Source organism: Oryza glaberrima, chromosome 8 (genome assembly GCF_000147395.1).
Source record: "Oryza glaberrima chromosome 8, OglaRS2, whole genome shotgun sequence".
In the NCBI taxonomy this organism is placed as follows: domain Eukaryota; kingdom Viridiplantae; phylum Streptophyta; class Magnoliopsida; order Poales; family Poaceae; genus Oryza; species Oryza glaberrima.
The window spans coordinates 17,722,038-17,746,646 of record NC_068333.1 but is presented as its reverse complement, the minus strand read 5'-3'; the positions used below and the strand labels follow the sequence as shown (position 1 = coordinate 17,746,646).

Here is a 24,609-nt window from a genome sequence, read left to right as displayed (position 1 = left end):
ATAATATCTGGCGCGCGGTTCGGGGTACTCTTTACTCCCGGTTGGTATAAACAACCGGGACTAAAGATCTGTTTTTAGTCCCGGTTGTTTATACCAACCGGGAGTAAAAATAATCGTGGTCTATCTTGAACCCCTCAACTTCTTGAACCGGGACTAAAAATGAACTTTAGTCTCGGTTGGTAACACCAACCGGGACTAAAGATCAAAAAGTACCCCTCAACTTTTAAACTGGGACTAAAGATGCTTTTTAGTCCCGGTTTTTATTAGAACCGGGACTATTGTAGAATTTGGCTGACCAACCAAAGATGGTTTCTCCACAAGTGATATGGTATCAAAATTAACCTTTTGAGTTCAGGCATGATGGAACCACTACTCCCAAACTAATCATGGCCATTCTAGAGTGCCCAAGAGGCTCCAATCCACATGCTCAAAAGGGCCATTAGCAATGCGCACACCTAATTCATTTTTAATAATGACCTAATTAATCCTACCATTTGCCTAATTGCCTTTTGCATCGCACAACTTTACTATGATCATTGGTCTACCTAGATTGTATTTAAATCACTAGGCACCATGTAGTTAGTGTGGTGCCGGATCATCTTAGCAAAAGTGCAGCTAACCACAAGTTTGTTGCTGCTGCCATCACATTCAGAGACATTTAATTTCTTGCCTTAACCTTTCTCATTTACTAATTCTCTTCTCTTCCAATTCTCTTCCTCTTGCGTGTGCCAATCCTCTTGCTTGAAAGGGATTTATACTGAACGGAATAAGGGATTTTGCGTCTTGGCCATAAATCCTTTGAGGCCTATCAATGTCGTCTCCTCGTGACTATGTACTAGATACAAATCTCCGGAGAAATACTTTGTTGTAGTTGATGGGTCCAATTGCAAGAGATTCTTCAGCTAATTATTGGGTAGATAGACATGGCAATTTTTGGGGGTCAGGACTCAGGACAACAATGACTCGTAAGAGTGACATTGCCACTGAACAACCAGACCTAGCTAAACATGGTAGGAGGAGAAGCCAAACAATTAATCACAATTTAGTGAAAGTGACCGGACCCAAATCATAGTACAACGACACAATCATTGAAACCCTTGCTAACTGAACTCTAGAGAACAAAGGTTTTTTTTTTTTTCTGAAATCATTTGGAGCTTGCAAAAATGAAAGAACTGAGATTGAATTAAGATGTTCACGAAGCTGAAAAAAAAAAGGCAAAATATGGCTCCATTCTAACGCAGGAATCTATAAAGGTGTAGCTTATTTCTCAAATTTAAGTTCTTTTTGTAGTTGATTTTTAAAATCAGTCTTAAAGTTCTTGATTGATTAAAACTCAATTTTCTAGTGACACAATTTTTCAGAATTAGCTTTTAAACGCTAATAACATACATATAAATGTGCATTAATTCGCGAAAAACACACTTATAAAAGTGATTGCTTCTTAATTTCTTTTTCGTGGCTTATCAGCATATATAGTTATCAGAGCCGCACAAGAATTGCAGGCCAAGCAGGGTTCACATTGACTCCCAAATCCATGCCTAACCAGTAAACTAATCCCCAAGTGTTAGCCGGTTATGGCACAGCCAGCCGCCATGCACAGAATACCCTAGGCAAACCAATACAACAACACATACTCTTTCTCTATTAATTAACACACCCTAACACAATTAATAAAGATTTTTTTCCTTTAATACCATTTCTTCTGGTTGGGTATGTTTCCTAGCTTGGTGATAACACTAGATGGCAGTGTAAAGGGAGCTGGCGGCGGTAGGTCGTCTTCCTCGTTGCCGGTCGGCACCCTCGCTCTTCCTGGAGCTCCTCCCCTTCTTTGTGGGGAGTTTTTAGGTTGGATTGAGGCAGCAGCTCGTCAGCGGGGGAAGCTCAGGATGCCGAAGCAATGCCATCTAGTCCCGGGTTCTCCTTCGGCCAAAAATGGCGAGGCGGCCGGCGGGTGGTGGAACGGAGGAGTCCTGGGCCAGCTCTCAGGGGTGGTGGTTCGATGAAGTCGCCCGACGAAGGGGCGTCGGTGCGGTGTGGTGGGTGCTGCGTGCTGCCTTTTGTCTGTGTGGGGGTTCTGAGTTGGTGGACGGCGATCTGCAGTCAAGGGTGTAGGGTCTCAGGCGAAAGCCTAGTCTAACCACCGGACTGGCAGTGGCTACGTCTTCGTGCGTCGTAATCTTCTTGGGGCGTTGTCGAGGGTTTCCCTCTCCCTTTCTCGATGAGTTTCTCTGGGTGAAAACCACATCTTTTTTAGATGGGCGATGGCGGCATCCTTGGATGTCGTGACCACCGTGGTGGCATCGTTTTCGGAGTCTCTTCTATGTGGTGTTGCCGTAGGCCTAGCGGCGTTCGGCCACGTTTAGCGGGGGTCGTCTGGTGCTAGGCTTCACCCTCAGCGTTTTGTGCTTGGGTGGTAGTGCGTGGTGTGTGGCAATGCACCTTGGTGCATTTTGTTGTTTTTTCTTGTAACTTTTACTCCTTAATATACTCGGCTGGCCTCCTTCGGCCTTCCCGGGAAAAAAAAGATAATACTAGGCCTGCAGCCCTGCATGGCTGCAACCCAACAAGCAGAAATGGACACTGGAATCTTCTTGTGTTCCTGCTGTCCTAATTTGTCTCCATTAGAGGACATGGATCCTTCCCAAGTGCAAATCTCCTCATGGACTGCCCTCCCCATGGGGGAAATTGCAGGGGGCAGGCTTGGGACACAGCATGACACTGGGTTTTCTTTGAGCCTCAAGGAAAGGTTTTTTTGGGTCTATAGCCTAATAGCCTAGTGGTGTTATGGGCTAAGCAAAGGAAAGGATTTGACTGGTGTGTTGATTAATCAACATGCTAATTATTGGGGACTGACTGAAAGTTGGTGTACCCTGCAAAATTTCAATCTCTGCACTTTTTATCTGTAACATAGATGTGTATTTTTTTTTTCTCTGTCAAAAGTTTTTGGCTGAAGTGTCAATGTGTCATGGTGGTGTTACAGCCTTTCTTCTGAATTTCTTTTATTTATCTTCATCCTGAGTCCTGACTAGATAAAACACTACTGGCCCAAGCCAATCCAATCTAACCTACCAAGCTGCTGCTCCTACCATTTTATTCCATTTTTGCAAGAGTGAGTCATTGCTCTTGTCTACTACTGCTACTAATTATTAACTCATGCAGTGTTGGAATGATGGTTCAAAGGAATCAATCGATCACTAGCTCGCAATACAAAATTGGGGAGGACTCCTGTCAGGAAATGGATTATTAGTATTAATAAATCTGCACTTTCACCTGCTGTCTGGGCTGTCTAAGTGTCTCCACGTGTTTCAGAGTTGCCGGGAAGGTCCTAATGGGGATAGATTTATAGGGAGTATGAACCAAATCTGTTGTTTTGTTAATTTGTGCAAGATTTGATTATGCAGCTGGTCAGTGTGTGAGAGGTTTATTCCATGGACCACAAAGAATTGTGCCCTAACTACTAAACAAATGTGTAAAGTCCGTGTGTAATGGCGTTAGGGAGGGTGAAGAAACTCGGTGAAAAACACGTGTAAGAGGTACTGATGCTTCTCCTAGCTGCTACTAATGGTTATGGACAGCTGCAAAATGATGCTCAAACATGGTGAGGACAGATTATTTTGTTCAAATTTTTATGGCTATGGACGCACAACTAGTCAATCGCACCACACTCACACCAACACACTCAGGGCCTGTTTGGCACAGCTCCAGCTCCAGCTCCACCCTTCCTGGAGCTAGAGCTCAGCCAAACAGTTTCAGCTCCACCAAAACTGGGAGTGGAGCTGGGTGGAGCTCTCTCACAAAATGAACTAGAGTTGTGGAGCTGGGTTTAGGCAGCTCCACAACTCCACTCCAGACTCAACTCCTGGAGTTAAATTTAGGAGTTGGAGTTATACCAAACAGGCCCTCAAATACAAGCATATTACTTAGTTGTAGAAGAACGAACAAAACAACCAGACGATGAAAAGAAAAAACCCTAAAATTAATTGTGGCAAAAACTCCAAAATCAACTTTAAAATTAAATTCTAAAATTTAAATGAGCCATGGCGGTAAACCAGCCAGCAAACAAATATTTTGTTTGGGGAGCTTGAAAGTCTTAAAAAATAGCTAGTTTGTATCTCGCTTCCGAGAATTTTAAAAAGTTGGGTTTCTCAGCTTCTGATTTCTGATTTCTAGTTTATTGTCTGGTTCTGTAACTACGTATTTTAAAAATCCTAGACAAGAACCTAGATTTTTAAAAAGAACTAGATATTCTAAAAGAAGCTATAGCCTCCAGGTTGTTGCAGGTCGCCGCCGTCAGAGCTATGTCCGCCCCCAATTGGATCGTTGCTGGGGGACTGGATCGGCAGCGTAGACTGAACTTACTCTTCCTGGCCCATGTGGCCATGTATATGGGCCGACCCACAATCCATGGCCCATGTGACCCATGTATATGGGCCGGCCCACTCCGTACGCGCGGCGGGCCACAACGCGACCCCTCCTGGCCGGGCCCGTCAAACGCGTAAAGCGCCGTCCCCGACCTGCGCCGCATCTGACCGATTCCGGCGGCGGCGGCGGCGGCTTCCGGGACGAAGAGGCGGATCGGCGCCGGAGATCCGACGAATCCACGGCGGCACCGGCACATTTTGAATTTTGATCCGACGGTTTTTGTGACTCGAGGTCGTAGAATTCGGAAAGCCGGCGCGCCGTCGTGTGCAGCCGGCGGCGGATGCATCGATGATTCTACGTGGTCGAGGAGAGGATCGCTCGCGCTCGCGGCGGATCAGATTCAGAGACCGTCCCCAAACCTCATGTAAGTTGTTATAGACGCACCAAATAATTTTGTTACTGCTTCTTGTAACTTATAATATGGTTTTGTTACTGCTGGTGTTTGTGTTTCTACGGATTTAGATTTTAGAATGGGCTGAACAGACTGAACTCACTCTTGCTGATTTTAGTGTTGAATTTTTTATATTTTCTTTTGCTGATTTATATTTTGTTATTGCCGCTGCTGTTCTATAACGCTGGTAATTCTTGGAAGGCATACCGCATAAATTTTGATGTGAATTGAAAGGGTTTATGACTTTAGGAACAATGGTAATGCAATGATCACTATGAGATGCAGTAATCAGCATGAGAAGATGCACAAAAAGTTTTTTTAAAAAAATGGCGTGCTGACGAATAAGGAATGATGCCACTAAGCACTGTGATTCTCCTTGGGCAAAACAGAGCTACAGAATCCTGAATCTACCTTACACAAGGGGAACTCCTAGCAGAAGGCTCTCAAAGAACAGATCAACCAGAAGCAGCAGTCCCTCCCTGACCTCTGTACTGAACCAAGATGCAATAATATGTAGCATGACAGATTAGTCCCCCAACCAGCCAAAATTCACCCATCCTAAGATTTACAAAACCATCGAACCAACATTGAAAAAACATGCCCCCATACAAGTAGAAGCCAAAGCTCCCCCCAATTCTGCTGCGGTCCGAACCCGAGCTAAGGCGGATCACACCGAAGGGAAGAACTTGTTCAAGTTGAACGGCAGAGAGTAGAACTCCTCGCTCCGGGTGTCCGTCTTGAAGCTCCTGAACTTGTCCCACCAATGGTATCCCCTGTCTCTCCTCACCCCATTGTCGCGCCTCTGGATGGTGTTGTCTAGGAAGTACGCAATGAGCCCTGCGACGAACGGCTTTGACGCGAAGGGTACATTTATCATGTCATTGAACTGCCATGCCAAAATGATGAACATCAGTAACCTGCAAAGGATTTAGCTGGAAAAAAAAAGATATATAGAAGCACAAGAAGGTTGGAGGTTTTCTTTACATACCCATCGAGCGCCGGTGTGCACTGGACCATAACCGGCAACCGATGTATACTCGTTGAAGTACTGAGGAACCGATAAGCCCATGAAGAACGAGAACCCCACAATGAACTTGGTCCTGAAGCTGTTGAGATTGCAGAACTGAAGGAAGCTCAGACCACAGGCACCTGCAAATAGAGGCATTGACAATTTGGAAACTGCAATGTGCAAATAAAAGCACAGAAATAATCAAAAGAAGCCTGGTAAAGGGTGCTGAATATCTGGACCACTTACCAATATATGCAAAGAAGATGCAATACAGCGCAGCGAATATTGGTAAGGGAATTGACGCAAAGATTGCTCCGAATTTCCCTGGTTTAGCATAACAAACATTATTAGCCTAGGAAATCATATGGTACTCTGATTCTGTCTATCCTTATTAAAACTTATATGTACTCTGATTCTCTCTATCCCTGCACACGACAACGAGCCTACTAGAGTTTTCTTCTGAAAGCTGATATGGAGTACTAAAGTTAGAAAAAGCACTGCACATTACCAAGGATAGAAAAGAAGATCATGAAGCCAGCAGATATTTGCACTACTCTCCGGCTGCCAACATGTGTCAAAGCTAGCAAACCGGCATTTTCCCTGCAAAGATCAATATGGATTATGACCTACTTAAGAGACAAATTGGAAGAAAACCAGTTCCCAAGTAATCCAGGCCACTAATTTAATTAGATGGTAACATTACACTTACACTGATACAGCAGTTCCATTGGCTGTCCCGAAAAATGCACCTATTAAAGTACCAATACCCTGCAAATGATACTCAGCAGTGATCAGTAAAACCTAGCGATTGACTAAGATGATGCTTCTGGGGGAAAATAATCAACATGTTTACCTGCCAACCAATTCCACGACCAAGCACTGATGGAGGTATCATAGTCGCACTTGCATATCTTGACACAGCAATGAAGGTCCCAGTTGACTGAAAGATAGTAGTAGCAGCGGGTTAAAACTTATAACCAGCAATCTATGTTTCACTTTCAGGTAAAGCTGTGCAGACAAACCTCTACAAGAGCAACAAATGAGGCCATCATCATGGCAAAAGATTCACCAGCATCAAATGTTGGAGCCCCCCATTGAAAAGGGAAAGGAACTCTTATCCTACAAGATTTTTTTTTTCAGTGCTTCTATGATGAGTACTATCAATAAAGGGCCCAGGAAGAGAAATGATGAAACACTCATGAATTGCTTACCATGGAGCTCCACTGATAATTCCAGAGCGATCAACACGACAGTGCACTTGTGTCTTCGGCCGGGCATTCTTGTATGCGCCACTAGCAGTTAGAATGTATGCGTACAGCCACACAATAGCAATGGTGAAAATCACAGCAAACCGGTCGAACACGGGCTTTGCCACATGTATGACATGGGGTAAATACTGCACAAGGGGGCAAATGCAGTTAGCTCATGACTTTCAGCAACCACAGCTATACTTGTGTGAATATGCATTATGACTGCTGCAATCACCTGAGAAAATACAAGCAGTAGAATGATTTCTGGGAGCCCAATTTCCACGCACTTTGCAACCTGCACATACAGTTGTGGCACTAAAATCAGTCTTATGAGGTAGGGAACAGCCAAAGAAAAAAAAAAGAATCTCCAAGCTAACTCTTACCCCTGGAAAACCAAGCTCATAGAGGCCAAATCCAGCAAGTGAGATCAAAGGAACAGCAGACAATGGACTAAGAAATCTGTGAAAGAGTGGGCAATGGTCAAGCCACAAACTAAAACAATACATTGTGCAACGAGTCGCCAAACCTGATAACTGAAACACTGCAGTTGGCAAGCCTGCAAACTGAAATGATGCAATTGCACAATGTACATTCAGAAGTTCAACGATGATACCTACCTAACTACATTGCGCCAGAGACCACTGAAACCAAGTATGATCTGGATTGTCGATGCAATGATGAGAGCACCTTGTGTTCCTCGCATTGTCCGCAAGAATTTCTTCACAGCAGTAGCAAAATCTTACCAACTTTACAAGATCACACAGAGGATGTGACAATCTTAATGCTTAGATACAGCTAGTGCGGATACTACCTCATGAGGATCTGCTTCATTGCTATAGCGGCCAGCCAATATGATGGAAATTGTCGGCGCAACAATGGTGTACGATCCTCCCATCACAGCTGGAAGACGAGTCCCGAAGAACGATTGGCAGAGGGTGTTTATCCCGGCAACGAACAGCAGAGTCTGAATCACCCGAGCCTTCTCCTCCTGAGTGGCAATGCAACGAAATGCAGGTACAGTTCATCAGTTTTGACATGCAAGCTCATCACAAAATTACAGTAGTAACAGTTTAGATCTTCTGTGACATTCTTCAAATGCACATGTCAACAAGTGAAATCAACCAAGATTCAGATATTGGAATACTTTTCAGGTGATTCTTGGGGAGACTCACATTTCCACCTCCCATCTGGGGAACAAGAGCACTGGGAATAATCACTGATGTGCCCAGCATCACAATGTAGTGCTGGAATCCAAGTATGACGGCCTCAGCTGCAGGAAAAGAGAGATTCAAAGTTTCAAACCCATCAACATCGTCAGGACCAGGTGTGAGAACCACCAGAGTGAAGTGACCACAAACTACAACCAACCAACACAAGCAAACCTAGGAGGCCGACATCGACATCGACATCATCAATGCTGCAAATCTATACGGCTAAGAGAACATAAATGCCACAAAGTACAGTGGATGATTAGCAGCTCCGCCATCAAAATCAAAAGGCAAAGATGGCCTTGGTGATATAGAGAGAGAATCAGAGAAGAAGAAATTAAGAGACGTACGCCATGGCGGTGGGCTGGTGATGCAGTAGGACACGCTGGGCAGCTGGTCCTTCACCTGGTGAGGCTGCAGCTCCTCCTGCTTCGGCGGCGGCGCCGCCCCTCCTCCGGCCATCCTCCACCACCTCCAAGAACCCAACAAAAATGGGACAAACAAAGGCAAAAAAGAAAAGAAATGCAGGAACCAAGAACAGGGAGTCCAAGAACCAGAACAGTGCAGTGAAAGCACAAAGCTCAGAGAGATTTCAGAGAGCAGCAAACAAAGGCGGCTACCGATTCTTTGCGTGCAAAGAGGAGCAAGAACAAAGGAGGATGAAAAGAAAGGGAGACAGCTACAGCTGCTGCTTCTTGCTTTCTACTACTACTCCTCCCAGTGCGCAGTGGAGTGAAGCAGCAGCAGTGCAATGCAATGCAACACACTCGCAGCTAGCAGCTACTACCGGGGTCGAAGGAATCTACCAGCAATGCTTTTCCTCCCTCTTTTATGTTTCCCTTCTTTTCTCTCGCTACCAGCAATGCTTTTTTTCTCTGGCCATGGGATCGGAGTTTCGCCTTTGCGCCACCGCCTCCGCGAAAAACGCGCCCTCCGCTCCTCTTCCCAAGATGTTATCTTTTTCCCACCACCGTAAAGGAGATGGCAGAGAGAGGAGAAAAGATTGCAAATTCCACAATGGGAAGAAGTTCGGGTCTGTTTGGTTGATATCTGCGGTATACTCTCTCCGTCCTAAAATATAAGCATTTTTAGCTATGAATATGTCTAAATTCATAACTAAAAGTTGTAACATTTTGGGACAGAGGTACTTCCTCCGTTTCATTAACATCTATATGTACATATAGATTCATTAATATCTATATGTATATAAGTAATGCTAGAAAATCTTATATTGTGAAATGGAGGGAGTAGTATTATATTTAAGGTTAGCTAGGAGTATGTCACAACTTTTTAAATAACTATTTGGTTCATTGTCACAATAATCTCTTGTCAAACTTTTTAGACACATGGTCTTCCTTGTCATTGATTCAAGTTTTTAACCAAGGTTGTGTTTAGATCTAGTGGTTAAAGTTTCGTCGTGTCACATTGGATATACGTGCATACATTTAAAGTATTAAACGTAGTCTAATAACAAAACAAATTACAGAATCCACCTGTAAACCGCGAGACGACTTTATTAAGCCTAATCAATCCATCATTAGCAAATATTTATTGTAACACCACATTGTCAAATCATAGCGTAATTAGGCTTAAAAGATTCATCTCACAATTTACACGCAATCTGTGTAATTAGTTATTTTTTTTGTCTATATTTAATACCCCATGCATGTGTTCAAACATTTGATGTGACAGGGTGTAAAATTTTGCCAGGGATCTAAACAGGGCCTAAGCTTGTAGTGTGGATAAGGATCTATAAACATAATTCTGTGATAAGCCACAACTTATCTCAATTGTGATTTGATAAAGTTAGCCACTAAGGCCATCAGCAATGCGTGTCCCTGGAGAGTAGCCTCGCAAATGGCATCCAACTTCCGTCGTCGGGTCGTCCCCTGGGAGGGAGGTGCGACCCCCACGCGGGGGACGAGTGGCTCCGGGCTCCTCAGCTCACTTTTCCTGAGCTACTCCATCGGGGCTACGCATTGGGGTGACCCGATGCCCCGTCCCCCACCTCCTCCCCCATTGCTTCCCCATGTTGCCCCTCACCGGCAGCGTGACAACGAGAGCGAGAGAGAGAGAGAGAGAAGAGAGAGGCGACGGTGACGGGCGGAGACGGCTTGAGGCGCCCATGCTCGCCGCCGAGGAGCACAAGGACGACGTCGTGGTGGTGGTCATCGCGCTCGGGGACGACGGCGACGACGGCCACCGTGCGCCTTGCCCGGCCTTCTTCGCCGACACCTTGCTCGCCACCGCTGGCGCCGTGCCCGCTAGCGCCGGCGCTGCCACTGTATCCTCCCCGATCTGGCCGCGGGGAGCTCAGATCCGCCCACTACGGCGCCGGATCTGGCGCCCCTGACCGGCAACGGCACGAGGTAGAGGATGCCGGAGAGGACAGCGATAGGCGGCGATGGGAGAGAGGGAGAGAGAGGGGCGGCGGTGGACGCCGGCGACGGGAGAGGCGGCCCTCCTCGTCGTCCTCGCAGCCGTGTGCGGCGAGAGGGAGAGGCGAGTGCGGCAGCGAAAAAAAGAGAATAGGGGGCAGGAGAGAGAGAGATCAGGGATAGGGTAGTAAAAATAAATATGTGGTTTTGTAGGCTGGAATATTCATTATGGGTTGGAGTGTCTCTATTAAGTTGTTTCAGATTTTGAGGAGCCCATTCAGAGGTATCCTTCATTGTGAGCTGAGTTCCTCCTACGAGCGTTCTCAGTTAGTGAGGACACTCTAGAAGTGACTCACATTGTAGAATGCCCTAACGGAAACAACCCCAGATCTTCAAAGTTTTTCCTCGAGAGTCTTTTATCTCTCTCTAGTGTAGGTAGAGAGGAGCAGGGAACTTTTTGCCACTGCGGTGCAAAGCTTTTTCTGCTTTGGCTGCTGCTGCTCTGCTTTTGCTGCGGCTAAAATGGAAGAAGGGGAGGGGAGCTGCGTGGAGTTGAATGCTGCTGGGAGCGCATGTGAGCCTGTGTGAGCAGAGCAGCCATGGGCAAAAATGGACGGCCTCTCCTCTCCTCGCAGTCGAAACGCACCGTTGCGTGTAGCCATGTGGTACGCGTTGGCGTTTGCCGTTGCCAACTCCTCATTTGCCTTTACCGTTGCCGTTGCCATCTCCTCATGGCTAGCTGTTCACGCTTAGGCGCGAGAAATTGAACGGATCGAGAAGCTCAATTTCCTTAAAAAAATACATGAAATATGCATAATCTTACACATTTGCGATTACACACTCTAACACACTAGGTGAGTTATCTAGAGCTTTTTAATTTTAGCCACTAACACTTCTCAAACTGCTAAACATTATTTCATGAAATAAAATCATTATAAATGTTGTTTTAAAGAAACTTGATTCTCATTTTTAATTTTATGGTAGTTAATATTTAATTAAACATGCACTAATTAATTATTATCTCATTTCACGTATGGCTGATTAGCCAAGCTAAAAAACTGAAACGAACTAATCCTAAGGCTGGGCTTAGCTAGTTCATGGCATGAGGCAGATGATCAGCGTGTGATTAATTAACTTTAAATACTACAAACTTAAAAAAATAATTTATTTGAGTTTTAGTAAATTTATATTTTTCACAAAACACGTTGTTTGTAATTCGGGAAGAGTGTTAGCTAATCTCAACCATAGTATACACTTAAAAAGGTCGATGTCAACACGGTAGCACTTGATTTTACTAAAGTCCTGGGTAAGTTGGATTCTATATGAAGAAAAAAAAAGACCGATATTCTTCGAGGACTGCAATATGAGTTTGGACGAGAGAAATTTTATGGGAGTTTTGAGGAAATTTTATATGAATGAGCACGTAAGATAGTTTTCCCCAAATATCTAAACAACTTTACCATAATTATTTATATACTTCCTTTGAATTTTAATAGATGATGTCGTTAAATTTATTTTAAGCATAAGCTAAGATGCTGTTAACATTTAACATGCTTTTAGCATACTTTTTGACTATATATCTTATGTTTTTTTTTCATATTTGCATAAACTTTTGAATAAAACAAATGCTCAAATGTGTGTAAGTCAATGATGTTAGGGTATTCTCAACTCAATATTTAAGGTCACTAAAGTAATAATACGAGATCCACAATCCAACGTTCTTTTGTATATAACACATGCTACAATGTACTCCCTCCGTTTCATCTATCTAGACTCATTAACATCAATACGAATGTGGGAAATGCTAGAATGACTTACATTGTGAAATGAAGGAAGTATATGGTATTTTCTCAATCTTAAACTGGGACTCACTAAGGAAAAAAAAACTCTATCAAGTAGGATTGTAAGAGCAAGTACAGTAGCAAGCTATAGGTTAGTTAAAAGCACATCTGGAGGAGAGAAGAAAAGAAAAGTGGGCTACAGATTTATCGCTGCAGCACGAGCTCCATGCGTGTATGAGATGGACAAAGTATTAATGATATAATATATATTTATATAAAATGTATACATAGGCTATTAGAGTGGTTATAGATGATTTATCAATTTTTAGAGTTAACAATTGACTATATTATTAAACTTGCTCCAAGAGCAACATGCATGTTGCATAGCTATTATTTATTTCTTATGGCATCACCAATGTATATGGTAAAAATGACCCATATAGATAAGACCTACATACATATACTTTAAATATAGCAATTCACACAATGTATATAGATACAAGATGATATTAGGAGAAGAGAGAAAAGTAGAGATAGATGATATTATTTATTCCATATGGGTAGTCACTATGCATATGGATATTTTTTTGTTACTCCCTCCGTTTAATGTTATAAGACGTTTTGACTTTGGTCAAAGTCAAACTGCTTTAAGTTTGACCAAGTTTATAGAAAAAAATAATAACATTTTCAACCCAAGACAAATTTATTATGAAAATATATTCAATTATTGATTTGATGAAACTAATTTAGTATTATAAATATTACTATATTTGTCTATAAACTTAGTCAAACTTGAAACAGTTTGACTTTGTCCAAAGTCAAAACGTCTTATAACCTGAAACGGATGGAGTATTTTCTTTATATGGACTAGTTGCATAATGGTACTAAATGGTTGAATGAAATATTATATTATCTATGAAATACTTGTGTACTATATTGTAAATGCCCTAAGTTTAAGGATGCCCATAATAATATTATGTTCTTTGCTTCTCTCCCAATAAAATCTGGTTGAATAAAATACATACTTTTTTATTCTCTGAGGTTATTTTTCATGCAATATTGTGGATGACCTTATCCATGGAAAACCGGAGGAAATATTTTTCAATTCTCCACTTCGCACGTACTCTACATTCGTACTACCTCTTCTTTTTTCCTTGTTTGTTTCATTGAAATGTTCCCATCCCAGCAGTTCAATAGTACATGTTTGATCAGACAAACATTCACACGCACAACAGTTTTGAGCTATCCAGACCATCTTGGGAGGAAGAGAAAAATACACCATTTCTGTCATAGCATTAGCCACCATACTTAAATTAATATGCCTAACGATAAATTAGTGATACCTTCAAACAACTACTCCCCCGTTTCTAAATATTTGACACCGTTAACTTTTTTAAATATATTTGACCATTCGTCTTATTTAAAAATTTAAGTAATTATTAATTTTTTCCTATCATTTGATTCACTGTTAAATATGCTTATATGTATAAATATAGTTTTACATATTTCACAAAAGTTTTGAATAAGACGAACGGTCAAACATGTGCTAAAAAGTCAACAGTGTTAAATATTTAGAAATGGAGGGAGTATATAGATGCGGTGAAACTTTGTACTGATCGCCTTGTAGACGTTAGTGGTCAAAACAGTTCTCTTTTCCTCCCTCTGCACAAAAAATAAAACAACTTTTATACACAAATATGAATATAGGTTATGTCCTGATTTATAAAAGGAAAAAGTACGAATTACGCCCCTGAAATATCATGGTCGGCCGAATTACCCCCTAAACTCGAAAACCAGATATTATTCACCCTAAACTTTCAATACCGGACGAATTACCCCCTCGACCCAATCCGGCACGGTTTTGTCCTACGTGGCGTACGCGTGGCAATCCAGTCAGCACCTTATTTATTAAAAAATGTGGGTCCCCCTGCTCAGCTCGCGGGATGAAGGATCGGCGCAGCCTGCTCAGCCCGCCGTCAGCCTCGGCTCCTCGCCCGCTGCCCGCAGCCGCCTCCGGCCTCGGTTCCTATCCCGCCGTCCACAGCCATCCCCGCCGCCGGCCGGCCGTCGACGTCGGCTCCTCGCCCGCCCGCCGTCCGTAGCCATCCCCGCCGCCGGCCGCACGTCGGCGTCCGCTCCTCACCCGCAGCCGCCTTCACGGCAGCCCGCCGCCGCCTCCGTGCCCGCTCACCTCCAACCTCAGCTCCTCACCCGCCGCCGGCCGCCCGTCAGCGTCGGCTCCTCGCCCGCCCGCCACCCGCAGTGTTCAGTTGTTCACCGAGAGAGAGGGGAGAGAGAAGGAGAGGAAAAAAGGTGTTGACAGCTGGGCCCCACCTGTTTATATTTGTTTTTGCTGACTGTATCGCCACGTGTGTGCCACATAAGCTGAAAATCACTTCGAATCGAGTTAGGGTGGAAATTTAGCCAGTTTTAAGTGTTTGGGGTGTCAAATGTCCGGTATTGTAGTTTAGGGGGGTAAATCGTACTACCGTAATAGTTGGGGGAGGGTAATTCGTACTTTTTCCTTTATAAAAAGGAGGTTATTATTTTTATGGAAGGAGTACTTATTAGTGTCGATTACTGTTGTTCCGAATTTGACCATCAGTAATTTTTACTCCTAATCATCAATGTATATTGGACATTTACATAAAAAAATTGTATATTGGACATATATGAAAAATATTCTTAAACTTTAGAAACTGTTAATCACGATTAATTTCTAAGAGGATTTGGGTGTGTTTGTTTGTGCTGTTAGAGGAGCTACTCCCTCGTTTATTGTGGACACACTTATCAAAATACTAAATGGTACGTTTTTTTTAAAAAAATCCTATATAAAAGTATTTTAGAAAATAAAATAAATCATTTAAAGTTTATAATTATTAATACTTAATTAAGTACATTTTAATGGTATGCCTCAATTCATGTGCCACTAAGTAAGCTGAGCCAAACTGCACATTTGAACGAAGCCTTAGTGTAAAAACAAAATAATGGTTAGTGTGACCCCCTTTTATTTAGGATTTTGTGGAAGAATTTTGTAGGATTTAAATCATTATCCTTTTGAAACAAAAAATTAGAGCTTTCCAAGTCCTATAGAAAAATTCCTATGGAATATCTCGATGTAAATTTTGGAATAAAATTAGTAAGAGTTTTAACCTTTTGGGAAAAAAAAGAGTCCAAACTACATATAATTTGACTAAATTATCATAAAACTATATATTTAAGGTGATATCCCTCACAAAACTACAGATTTAACAATAAAATTATCACAAGACTACAGGTTTAAGGCTAAATATCACAAAACTACAGATTTTGGGGTTTAAATTCTTAGCACTAATGCTATATTTGAGTGATGTGTGTCCAAGTTTTCTGATTGATATTAAACCTATAGTTTTAGGATAATTTCATTAGTAAATATATAGTTTTGTAATACTTAGCCTTAAACCTATAGTTCTATGATAAATTTAGTAATAAATATGTATTCTTGTATTATATCATGTTAAATCTATACTTTTATGATAATTTGATTAAAATACCTATAGTTTTGTGTTTACTAAAAAAAATCCTTCTGAGGATATATCTCTCTTATTTATTTGATTCCTGCATTTTTTCTTCACGGTCATTCAAGTAATTGTCCTTGTATTTTATTTCCCATGCATTTTTATAATTCTCTATTTTATATATACATTCCTAGCAAATATGTTTTTTATTCCCATATCTACCATTCTTGCATGGCTATAAATTTGTCTTGGAAGTAAACTTATTATATTTTATAGACTTATTCTGACACAAAAGAGATGGCAAACGTTTTAAATAGTTTGGCATAATATTATTCTTAGCATCTGATATTTATGACAAGAGAGTGTATACTATTAGATTATGATGAACAAAAGTTGCATGATTCTATTCATGATGCAAATTAGTTTGATAACATGTCAAAATTAAATTCAATATTGTAAAGAGGGTAAATCAAAATTTGAAGATGAACGCTACTCGTATTATTTGAAAATAGAGATAACAGCATAATATATGTATAGGGTGGTGGGGAACATGGAATTTATTCTCTCGAGACAGGATAGAGTGCCCCACTGATGAGTATACCCTACACACACTGTAAAGGAAAACATGCAGAATCTTGCTGGATTAATATACCAGTCGAAGTACATCCACTCAGAGGGAGTATATTACAACCATGACCACGAGGAGGACTGAACCAGTTGAAAACATGCCGAATCTTAGTTAGCATAAGCAGCACATCACTAGTAGCCAAGTAATCCTGCCTCAAATCTTGGCTTTAGCATGCAATCCTACTATAATAATGTCTATTTGAATTTTGAAGGGAAGCCTATACCCTATAGAAGCGCCTCCCTGACCCTGGCTTACATGTTTTATCACTTCGTTTTCTTATCATATATTTGTACAAATTATTGAAAGTATAACAAACAAAGAAGTATTTGTTAATGCTATATCAAATCTTAGTGTCTTTTATAAATAAATAAATAAATATATATATATATATATAGTAAATTTGTTTGGTGCTCCATGGTGCCCGGGCACCATTGTTGAAATTGAGTATATACCCAATTCAAATGAGTATGAAACTTTTTCAATTACTTAGGTATTAACATTAACTACTTTACTAACTAGTTTAAAGTAGTTAGTATATATATATGAGTGTCCTAAGATTGTAAAAACTTGACCAGCAACAATACTACTTATGGAGTAAGCATTAGTATTACCTTGACCACTAATTATTGTTAAATGGTCAGACTGTGTTTACCATCTTTAAGTTTTTTTGTAATTTTCTATAGAAAAACTAGAGGTCAAAGTTTGATGAATAGTTTCCCTATGAATTATTACCTCCATTTAATATTATAGAACTTCAAACTTCTTTTAGATCTGAATAAGCTTATAGAAAAAGATATTAACATTTTGAAGACAAAATGAACATACTATCATATCAAATATATTCGATATTGTATTTAATAATACTAATTCGGTATTATAAATGTTTTTTATTATAAACTTTGTCAAACTTTTAATTTTGAAAATGTCAAAACACCTTACAATATAAAAAATAATGGAGTAGTATTTTTTTAAAAAAGTGTGCTATCTTGTTTGGATGATACCCACACTATTCATAGAAAAATATGTAGTGTAAACATGTAAACTACCTTTAGATAAACAAAATAAGCGTCTTATATATGTCCACGTCACTATGAGTGAAACTTTTAATGATGGTTAAATTTAGGAGTAAAAGTTTTACATAGGACAACATAGATAATTCTCAGTCATCTAATTTTTATCCAACGGTAGTTTTTAGGTTCGCACTACCTAGTTTTCCCATTTTCCCTACTTTTTTTCTAACCATACTTAGGGTGTATTTAGTTCACGCCAAAATTGGAAGTTTGATAGAAATTGGAACGATGTGATGGAAAAGTTGGAAGTTTGTGTGTAGGAAAGTTTTGATGTGATGAAAAAGTTGGAAGTTTAGGGCCTGTTCACTTTGATGCCATTTTCAACCTTACCAAATTTTAGTAAAGTTGTCAAAAAAATAGCTACATTTAGTTTGCTGCCAAATTTTGATAACTATATAAGAAATCCTACCAAAATTTTGGTAAGTTGCCAAAATTTTGGCATAGTTACCAAAATTTCGGCAATGCCAAAATTTGGTAAGTATTTTTTGGTATTAAAGTGAACAAGCCCTTAAAGAAAAAGTTGGGAACTAAAGCAGGCCTTGGGACAAGGTTTTGCAAAAGAATGAGGTTATGGACTTTATGATATGGCCAAGAGTTTAGCATGACAAAACATGACATGCAACTACACAGTGTCGTGTCTATAAGGACAATTTTGCCAGTGGATTTGGTGAAAGCATCTTGGCTTTAACACAGACCAAGGAATAAAACTGAAGTGTACGGGCGGTCAACATGAGGATTGATAGTACTACTCCTACACCATGAACATGAATGCAGCCGTTCTACTACTACTCCGAGTATCTCTCCTCGTGCCTCTGCCGCCTGCTTGTGTCATCGTGTGCAAGCACAGTAGCACGCCTACACACCATCAATGGAATCAGAGCACAGTGGAGGAGACAGGACGAGTGTTTTTGCCGTCAGCTGCATCCGTTGCCTATCATTTATTATTATATTTTGTAACCTAGAAAAAAAAACTTTTATGTAATGTTGGTATGTACTTCCTCTGAGAAAACTTTATTAAGGAAAAAAACTAAAAATATCCCTTGTTAATGCTCCTCCGTCCAAAAATATATACATTTCTAGTTGCTTATCCAGATTTATAACTAAAATTTGTTATATTTTGGACATAAAGATAGTAAGTACTACTGGTACCATTTACACGTGAATATTAAAGGATTAAACTTCTTGAATTGTGAATGCGGACATCAATGTCCGAATTCATATGTTTCGGATGATTTTAAGCCCCTTAATAAATTGGATTTTTATGGATTAATTTTAAATGTGTTATAGCGTGTTTCTACGAGCATAACTATTATCAATAGTCTAAAAGTTAATATAAAAAATAGACTACATTTCCTTAAAAGAATTAATAAAAGACAACGATGACAAACGCTAAAGGGTGTGCTCGAAACTGCTCTTTCACCACAAATCTTCGCTGCATGCAAAACGAGATGAGTTATTAGTTTATATTAATTAATTGAGTATTAAATATAAAATGCATTTGTAAAAACACATCGTTTAGTAGTTTAAAAAGCGTGCTCATGATAAATGAGGGAGAAATAGATTCACACTCATGTCTGAACTCAGTCTAACTTTTAAAATTTAAATTTTGGCCGTGGCCAATAAACTAACAAATAGATTAGGAAAAGTACGAATTACCCCCCACCCCGAACTATCGCGGTCGTCCGAATTACCCCATGAACCACAGAACTAAACATTCTTTACCTCCAACTATGCAAACCGGACGAATTACCCCCCCTCAAACCAATTCAGAGCAGTTTTGTCCAACGTGGTGCACATGTGGCAATCCAGTCAGTGTTTTTTTAATAAAAATTGTGGGACCCGCCTGCCATACTCTTCTCTTCTTCCCCCCTCTCTCTCTTCTCTCTCTATCTCTCGCATGGCATCGGTCGCCTTCCCCTCTTCCCCCTCTTCACTCTCTCTCTCTCTCAGAGTCACTGGGTGGTGCAGGGCGGCCGAAGGATGGTGCGGCCGACGACGGCAGCTTCTGGGGCGACGCGTGGGCTCGGGGCAGCGCGAGCTCGCCGGCCTCCCCGCCCCCCTCATGCAGGTCGGCGGGGGGTGGCGACGCAGCAGCGGCGGGCGCGGAGGTGGAAGCATATGGATGCGGAGCCGGCGAGCTTAGGGCAGAGGGAGAGAGTGTAGGATCGAGATGTCGACTAGAGGAGGGTGAATAGGCGATTTAAAACTAAATGACACCTAATCAAAACTAACCTAAGTTGCTAGGCTTGGTGAGGGTCAACTCTAACTAAGCAACTAAGTTATGTTTTGCAAACCTAGGGTGATAGTGGCTCAACTATATCTCTAGGAAAGTAAATCATACTTCTATGTCAATGTTTAGCACTCCTAGGGTGATATGATCTCAAGTATGTCTCTAGAAATGTAAATTGCACAAATGTAAATGTGACAATCAAATGAGACAAGGAGACAAGAGATTTTTCACCGAGGTTCGGAAACTCGCCGGTTTCCTACTCCCCATTGAGGCGAGCCCAACTCCACCGCTCAACCACGAAGCCACCGCACGCCCCCTTCGTCAAGGTGTGGGCAAGGCGAGAGCCGGCCCACGGAGAGGACTACCCAAGCCTCGATCACTCGGGGTAGTTCTTCCTTCACTCTGAAGGTGGTGAACTCCAAACCACTCACAAACCGGCGCCGGGCCTCCTCCACAATCTTCTCGGAGAGGTCACCGGGCAACTCCTCCACAAGCCATCTAGGAGGCGGCAACCTCCAAGAGTAATAAGCAATGACCCGACATGGAGATGATCAATCAAGTGCCACACTAGCTCTACAAATGGAAGCAATGCACTTGACTCTTGGTTAATCAACCCTCTAACACACTAGATGGATGAACACAAAGCTAAAGTGGGTGTGAGAGAGGTGCAAGGGGTGTATGCAATTGAAATGGGTGCCAAGAGAGTCCCCTTGCTGCTGGAGGGGGAGTATTTATACTCCCACCGACCAAAACTAGCCGTTGGGGGCGAAATCCCCCAACTCTGTGCTTTGCCGGTCTGACCGGAGGTATGTGGCCGGTTAGACCGTGCTACTCTACAACAGCTAGTTTTGTAGCCGTTGTAGGGCTGTCATTGGGCCCCACTGCCTAAGTCGGTCAGACCGACATGGGGTGGCCGGTCAGACCGGCCTCGGCTCGGTTAGACCGCCATCAGCTCGGTCTGACCGAATACGGCTCCGGCGGCTCGGGATCGGCACACCGAGACGACACCATCCCGACCATATGGCCGGCCGGTCAGACCGGCCCGCACCCGCCGGTCAGACCGACCCTGAGGCTGCGGTCAGACCGGCTATGACCCTGCGGTCAGACCGGTTGCCCTGGCCGGTCAGACCGGCTCTAAGGCCGCGGTCAGACCGGTTCTGGTCAGGCCACACAGTGAAAACATAAATTGAAATATGGGGAGTCTAAATGCGAGCACAAGTCTAAATGCATAATGACCTAATGTGGCAATTAAAATCATCTCTTTGCTAGGTCATTACCCCTCTTAATAGTACGGCAAAGCTATAAATAAACTAGCACAATTTTGATCGCCCAACGCCTCAATCAATTTAAAATGTAAACATTAGTTTACCGTCTTCTCTTCCTTTTACTTTGCGCCGTCAATTTTAATCCATCAATGATCATCCATGTGCACACAAATAAGTGAACCTAACTCAAACAAATAGCTCAAACACAATGGTTAGTCCACAATTAGTGTTTGTCATTAATTACCAAAATTAACACCGAGGACCTAGATGCTTCAGAGAGAGGGCGGAGTGGAGGGGAACAGCGTCATCGGCACGGCCACCGGTGAGCTCAGGGCAGAGAGAGAGAGGGCGGAGTGGAGGGGAACAGCATCGTCGCTACGGCCACCGATGAACTCGAACGCGTCGTCGGCCTCCTCGTCTCGCACCGCCGCCCACCGACTGCCCCCGCGTGCCGTCGTCCCCCGCCCGCGCTGCGAGGCAGCGCTCGCCTCCTTCGCCGCCGCACTCACCTCCTCGCCGCCGCCTCCTCCGCTTGCATCCTCCTCGCCGCCGTGCTCGCACTCCGACTCCTATGCTGGCGTCGTCCCCAATCGAGAACGAGCCGCCGTCTCCAGCGCCTTCCTCGAGGAGATCTCGAGCTCCTCCCCCTTGTCCCCGCCATCGCCATCCTCGTCCACGCCACCCTCATCCCCCCCCCCCCCCCGCCACCGCCGCGCGATGCTCTTTCCCCCGCCTGCGGCTTGCCGCCTGTGAGAGAGAGAAGAGAGAGAAGAAGAGTGAGTGAGGGAAAGGAAGAGTGGATGAGAGTATGACAAGTGAGTCCCACAAATTTTTTATAAATAGAATGCTGACTGGACTGCCACGCGTACGCCACGTAGACTAAAACCACCGCGGATTGGGTCGAGGGGGGTAATTATCCGGTTTGTATAGTTGGGGATGAAGAATGTCCGGTTTTCAGGTTCATGGGGGTAATTCGGACGACCGCGATGGTTCGGGGGGGTCATACTTTTTCCAATAGATTATGAGAGATATGTTTTTTTTTTCACATGTGGGATAATGTGGTTGAAAAGTGTGGAAAGTTAATTGTCGCATCAATGAGACAAAAATCTAAGGAGCTCTATAGGGTTGAGTGTGATGGTTTGTTTATTGAACTAAACATTCCATAGGTAGTCAGATATCTAGACATTACATTTTACAGCGGCGGAGCCAGCTCCCACGCAGAGTAGGCGGCCGCTCAGGCTCTCTCGCTGGTGTTTCCACTATGGACACCTCAGAATACTATTAGTCGCCAGGCTTAAAGGCTTCACTAATTCGAGAGTATTTTAGAACATAATCCCTTATGTAGTTGGATCCATTGGCGGTTTGTGTTGCCCTCTCGCCACCTCACGTTGTCTGTCTGTTTTGTCTATTTCTCATGCATACTCCCTCCGTAAAAAAACTTGTGATTATAAGGATAAATTTAGACATAGTGTATATACATATTCATATTTAAGATTATTTTTTTTGACAGAGAGGTAAATGCATAACCTAAGGCCACTCTTAGATTGAAGAATTTTTTTTTGCACAAAATATAAAATCATGGAGTATATTATTTTAGTATAATTTTTTAATGAGATTTTTATATTTATAAGTTTAGTATGCGAGATATATTTACGGCAAAATTTAGTTTTGGATATAAATTAAAATGCTAATATTTATTTATTAATTATTAAAAATGGGATAGGTAGCATATTTTTGTTGATTGTAGTACAACATATTTGATGTATAAGATAAATCTATTTATATGCTACCTAAACAGTTTTTAATAACCAATAAATAAATAATATTTGTAATAAATAAATATTATGTTTTATATCACATTACAAATAAATTTTATTATAAATAATATCTAACTATAACAAACTCATAATAATTATAATAGTCTTAAACAACGGATTTCTGCCCTCCAATAATCTATAAACATATATGTTTCTTCAAGTCTCATGATAAAATGGTTTTTGCTATAGGAATTTAACAGTCAACCTGCGATTAACTAACGAAAAGGATATGAAAGTGATCTAAATTTAAGTTTGACATACGTAGAAGAATAACTAAAACTCAAACGCGTAGATGAGATTAAATAAAATTTCAGAAATACATATGAGATTTTCTCAAACTAGCAGGTACAATAGCAAGCTATAAGCCAGCTATAAATATATTTTAAAGAGATAAATGAAGAGAGAAGAGCAGCGGGCTACAGAGTAGCCAGCTGCAGCACGGACTCTAAGACGTAATATTTATATGACAGGTGAGACCAGATATTAATAATATAGTAAGCAACTATTATATAAATTGGCTATTACATTAGCTATAGATGATTTGGAGATAGTAATTGGCTATACGATTAAACTTGCTCTAAAATGACATAGGCATAACCTAGGACATGACTAGTACACGATCACACTGTCAACACAAACATTTCTTTACAATGCCAGAGTAACATTTCTTTACTATTTCGACACCAATGTAATCATTCATTCGGAATATATTAGCACGTGTGGCGGTGTACGTCCACGGAGGAGCAGTGCAGAGCTCTGCCTGCGCTGGGAAAGATGCCGACGTTAAAAACTTTACGATGCGGGCACGGCTTTTGAGGTAGAGAGATTGGGAGGAGAGAAAAAAAAATTAAGGGGTTGGGAAATTGGGATGGCGTTCCCTTCCCTCTCGGCCGGCGTTCCAGTTGGGCCAGGGTCTCATCAAGTCTCGCTGCGCCCGGCTCAGGAATCCAACGGCCTACCGAGGGTTTACCTGTTTCAGGCACGTACTGTAGGAGCAGTACTCATCCACATTTAAAAGAGCAGGTACAATAATCAGCTATAAACATATTTTAAGAAGGTAAAAGAGAAGAGAGAAAAACAGTGGGCTGCAGCACAGACTACAAGATGCATATGTGTTGACAGGTGGGATCAAAAAATAGACAACTACTGTATGAATTAACTATTAAATTAACTATAAATGACTTGGAGCCAATAGTTAGCTATACTACTCCCTCCGACCTTAAATAATTATAGCTTTATACGGCTCATCTCCAACATTTAATCGTTTATATTATTTGAAAAAAAAATTATGATTAGTATTTTGTTGTCATTAGATGATAAAATATGAATAATACTTTATGTGTGACTTTTTTTATTTTTTTCATAATTTTTTCAAATAAGACGGACGGTCAAACGTTGGACACGGATTTCCACGGCTGTGCTTATTTTGGGATAGACGTAGTAAATAGTGACTACAAGTCAATTATAAACACATGTGGACGAGATAAGAGCAAATACAATAGTAGACCATAATCCAGCTATAAACACATATCAAGAAGATAAAAGAGGAGAGAAAAGAGCAGCGGACTACAGATTTATAGCCAACTATAGAACGGACTCCAAGACATAGTGTATATATGACAAGTATGACTATCTATTAATAGTGTAGTATATGTTTATAGAT

The 24,609-nt window shown here is 41.7% G+C and overlaps 1 protein-coding gene across 1 annotated transcript; it reads right to left on the bottom strand.

Moving 5' to 3' along the window:
• Positions 1 to 5,093: 5,093 nt before the first annotated feature.
• On the bottom strand, positions 5,094 to 9,064 carry LOC127782476 (nucleobase-ascorbate transporter 6-like). Its single transcript, XM_052309678.1, has 14 exons — positions 8,631 to 9,064; positions 8,245 to 8,342; positions 7,884 to 8,060; positions 7,690 to 7,790; positions 7,456 to 7,531; positions 7,308 to 7,367; positions 7,034 to 7,218; positions 6,845 to 6,941; positions 6,676 to 6,762; positions 6,532 to 6,590; positions 6,331 to 6,422; positions 6,069 to 6,146; positions 5,802 to 5,962; positions 5,094 to 5,699 (listed from the first exon to the last, which is right to left on the bottom strand). The coding sequence occupies exons 1-14, from the start codon at positions 8,740 to 8,742 to the stop codon at positions 5,481 to 5,483; spliced, it is 1,602 nt and encodes a 533-aa protein (XP_052165638.1). The 5' UTR covers positions 8,743 to 9,064; the 3' UTR covers positions 5,094 to 5,480.
• Between the last annotated feature and the right edge of the window lie 15,545 nt (positions 9,065 to 24,609).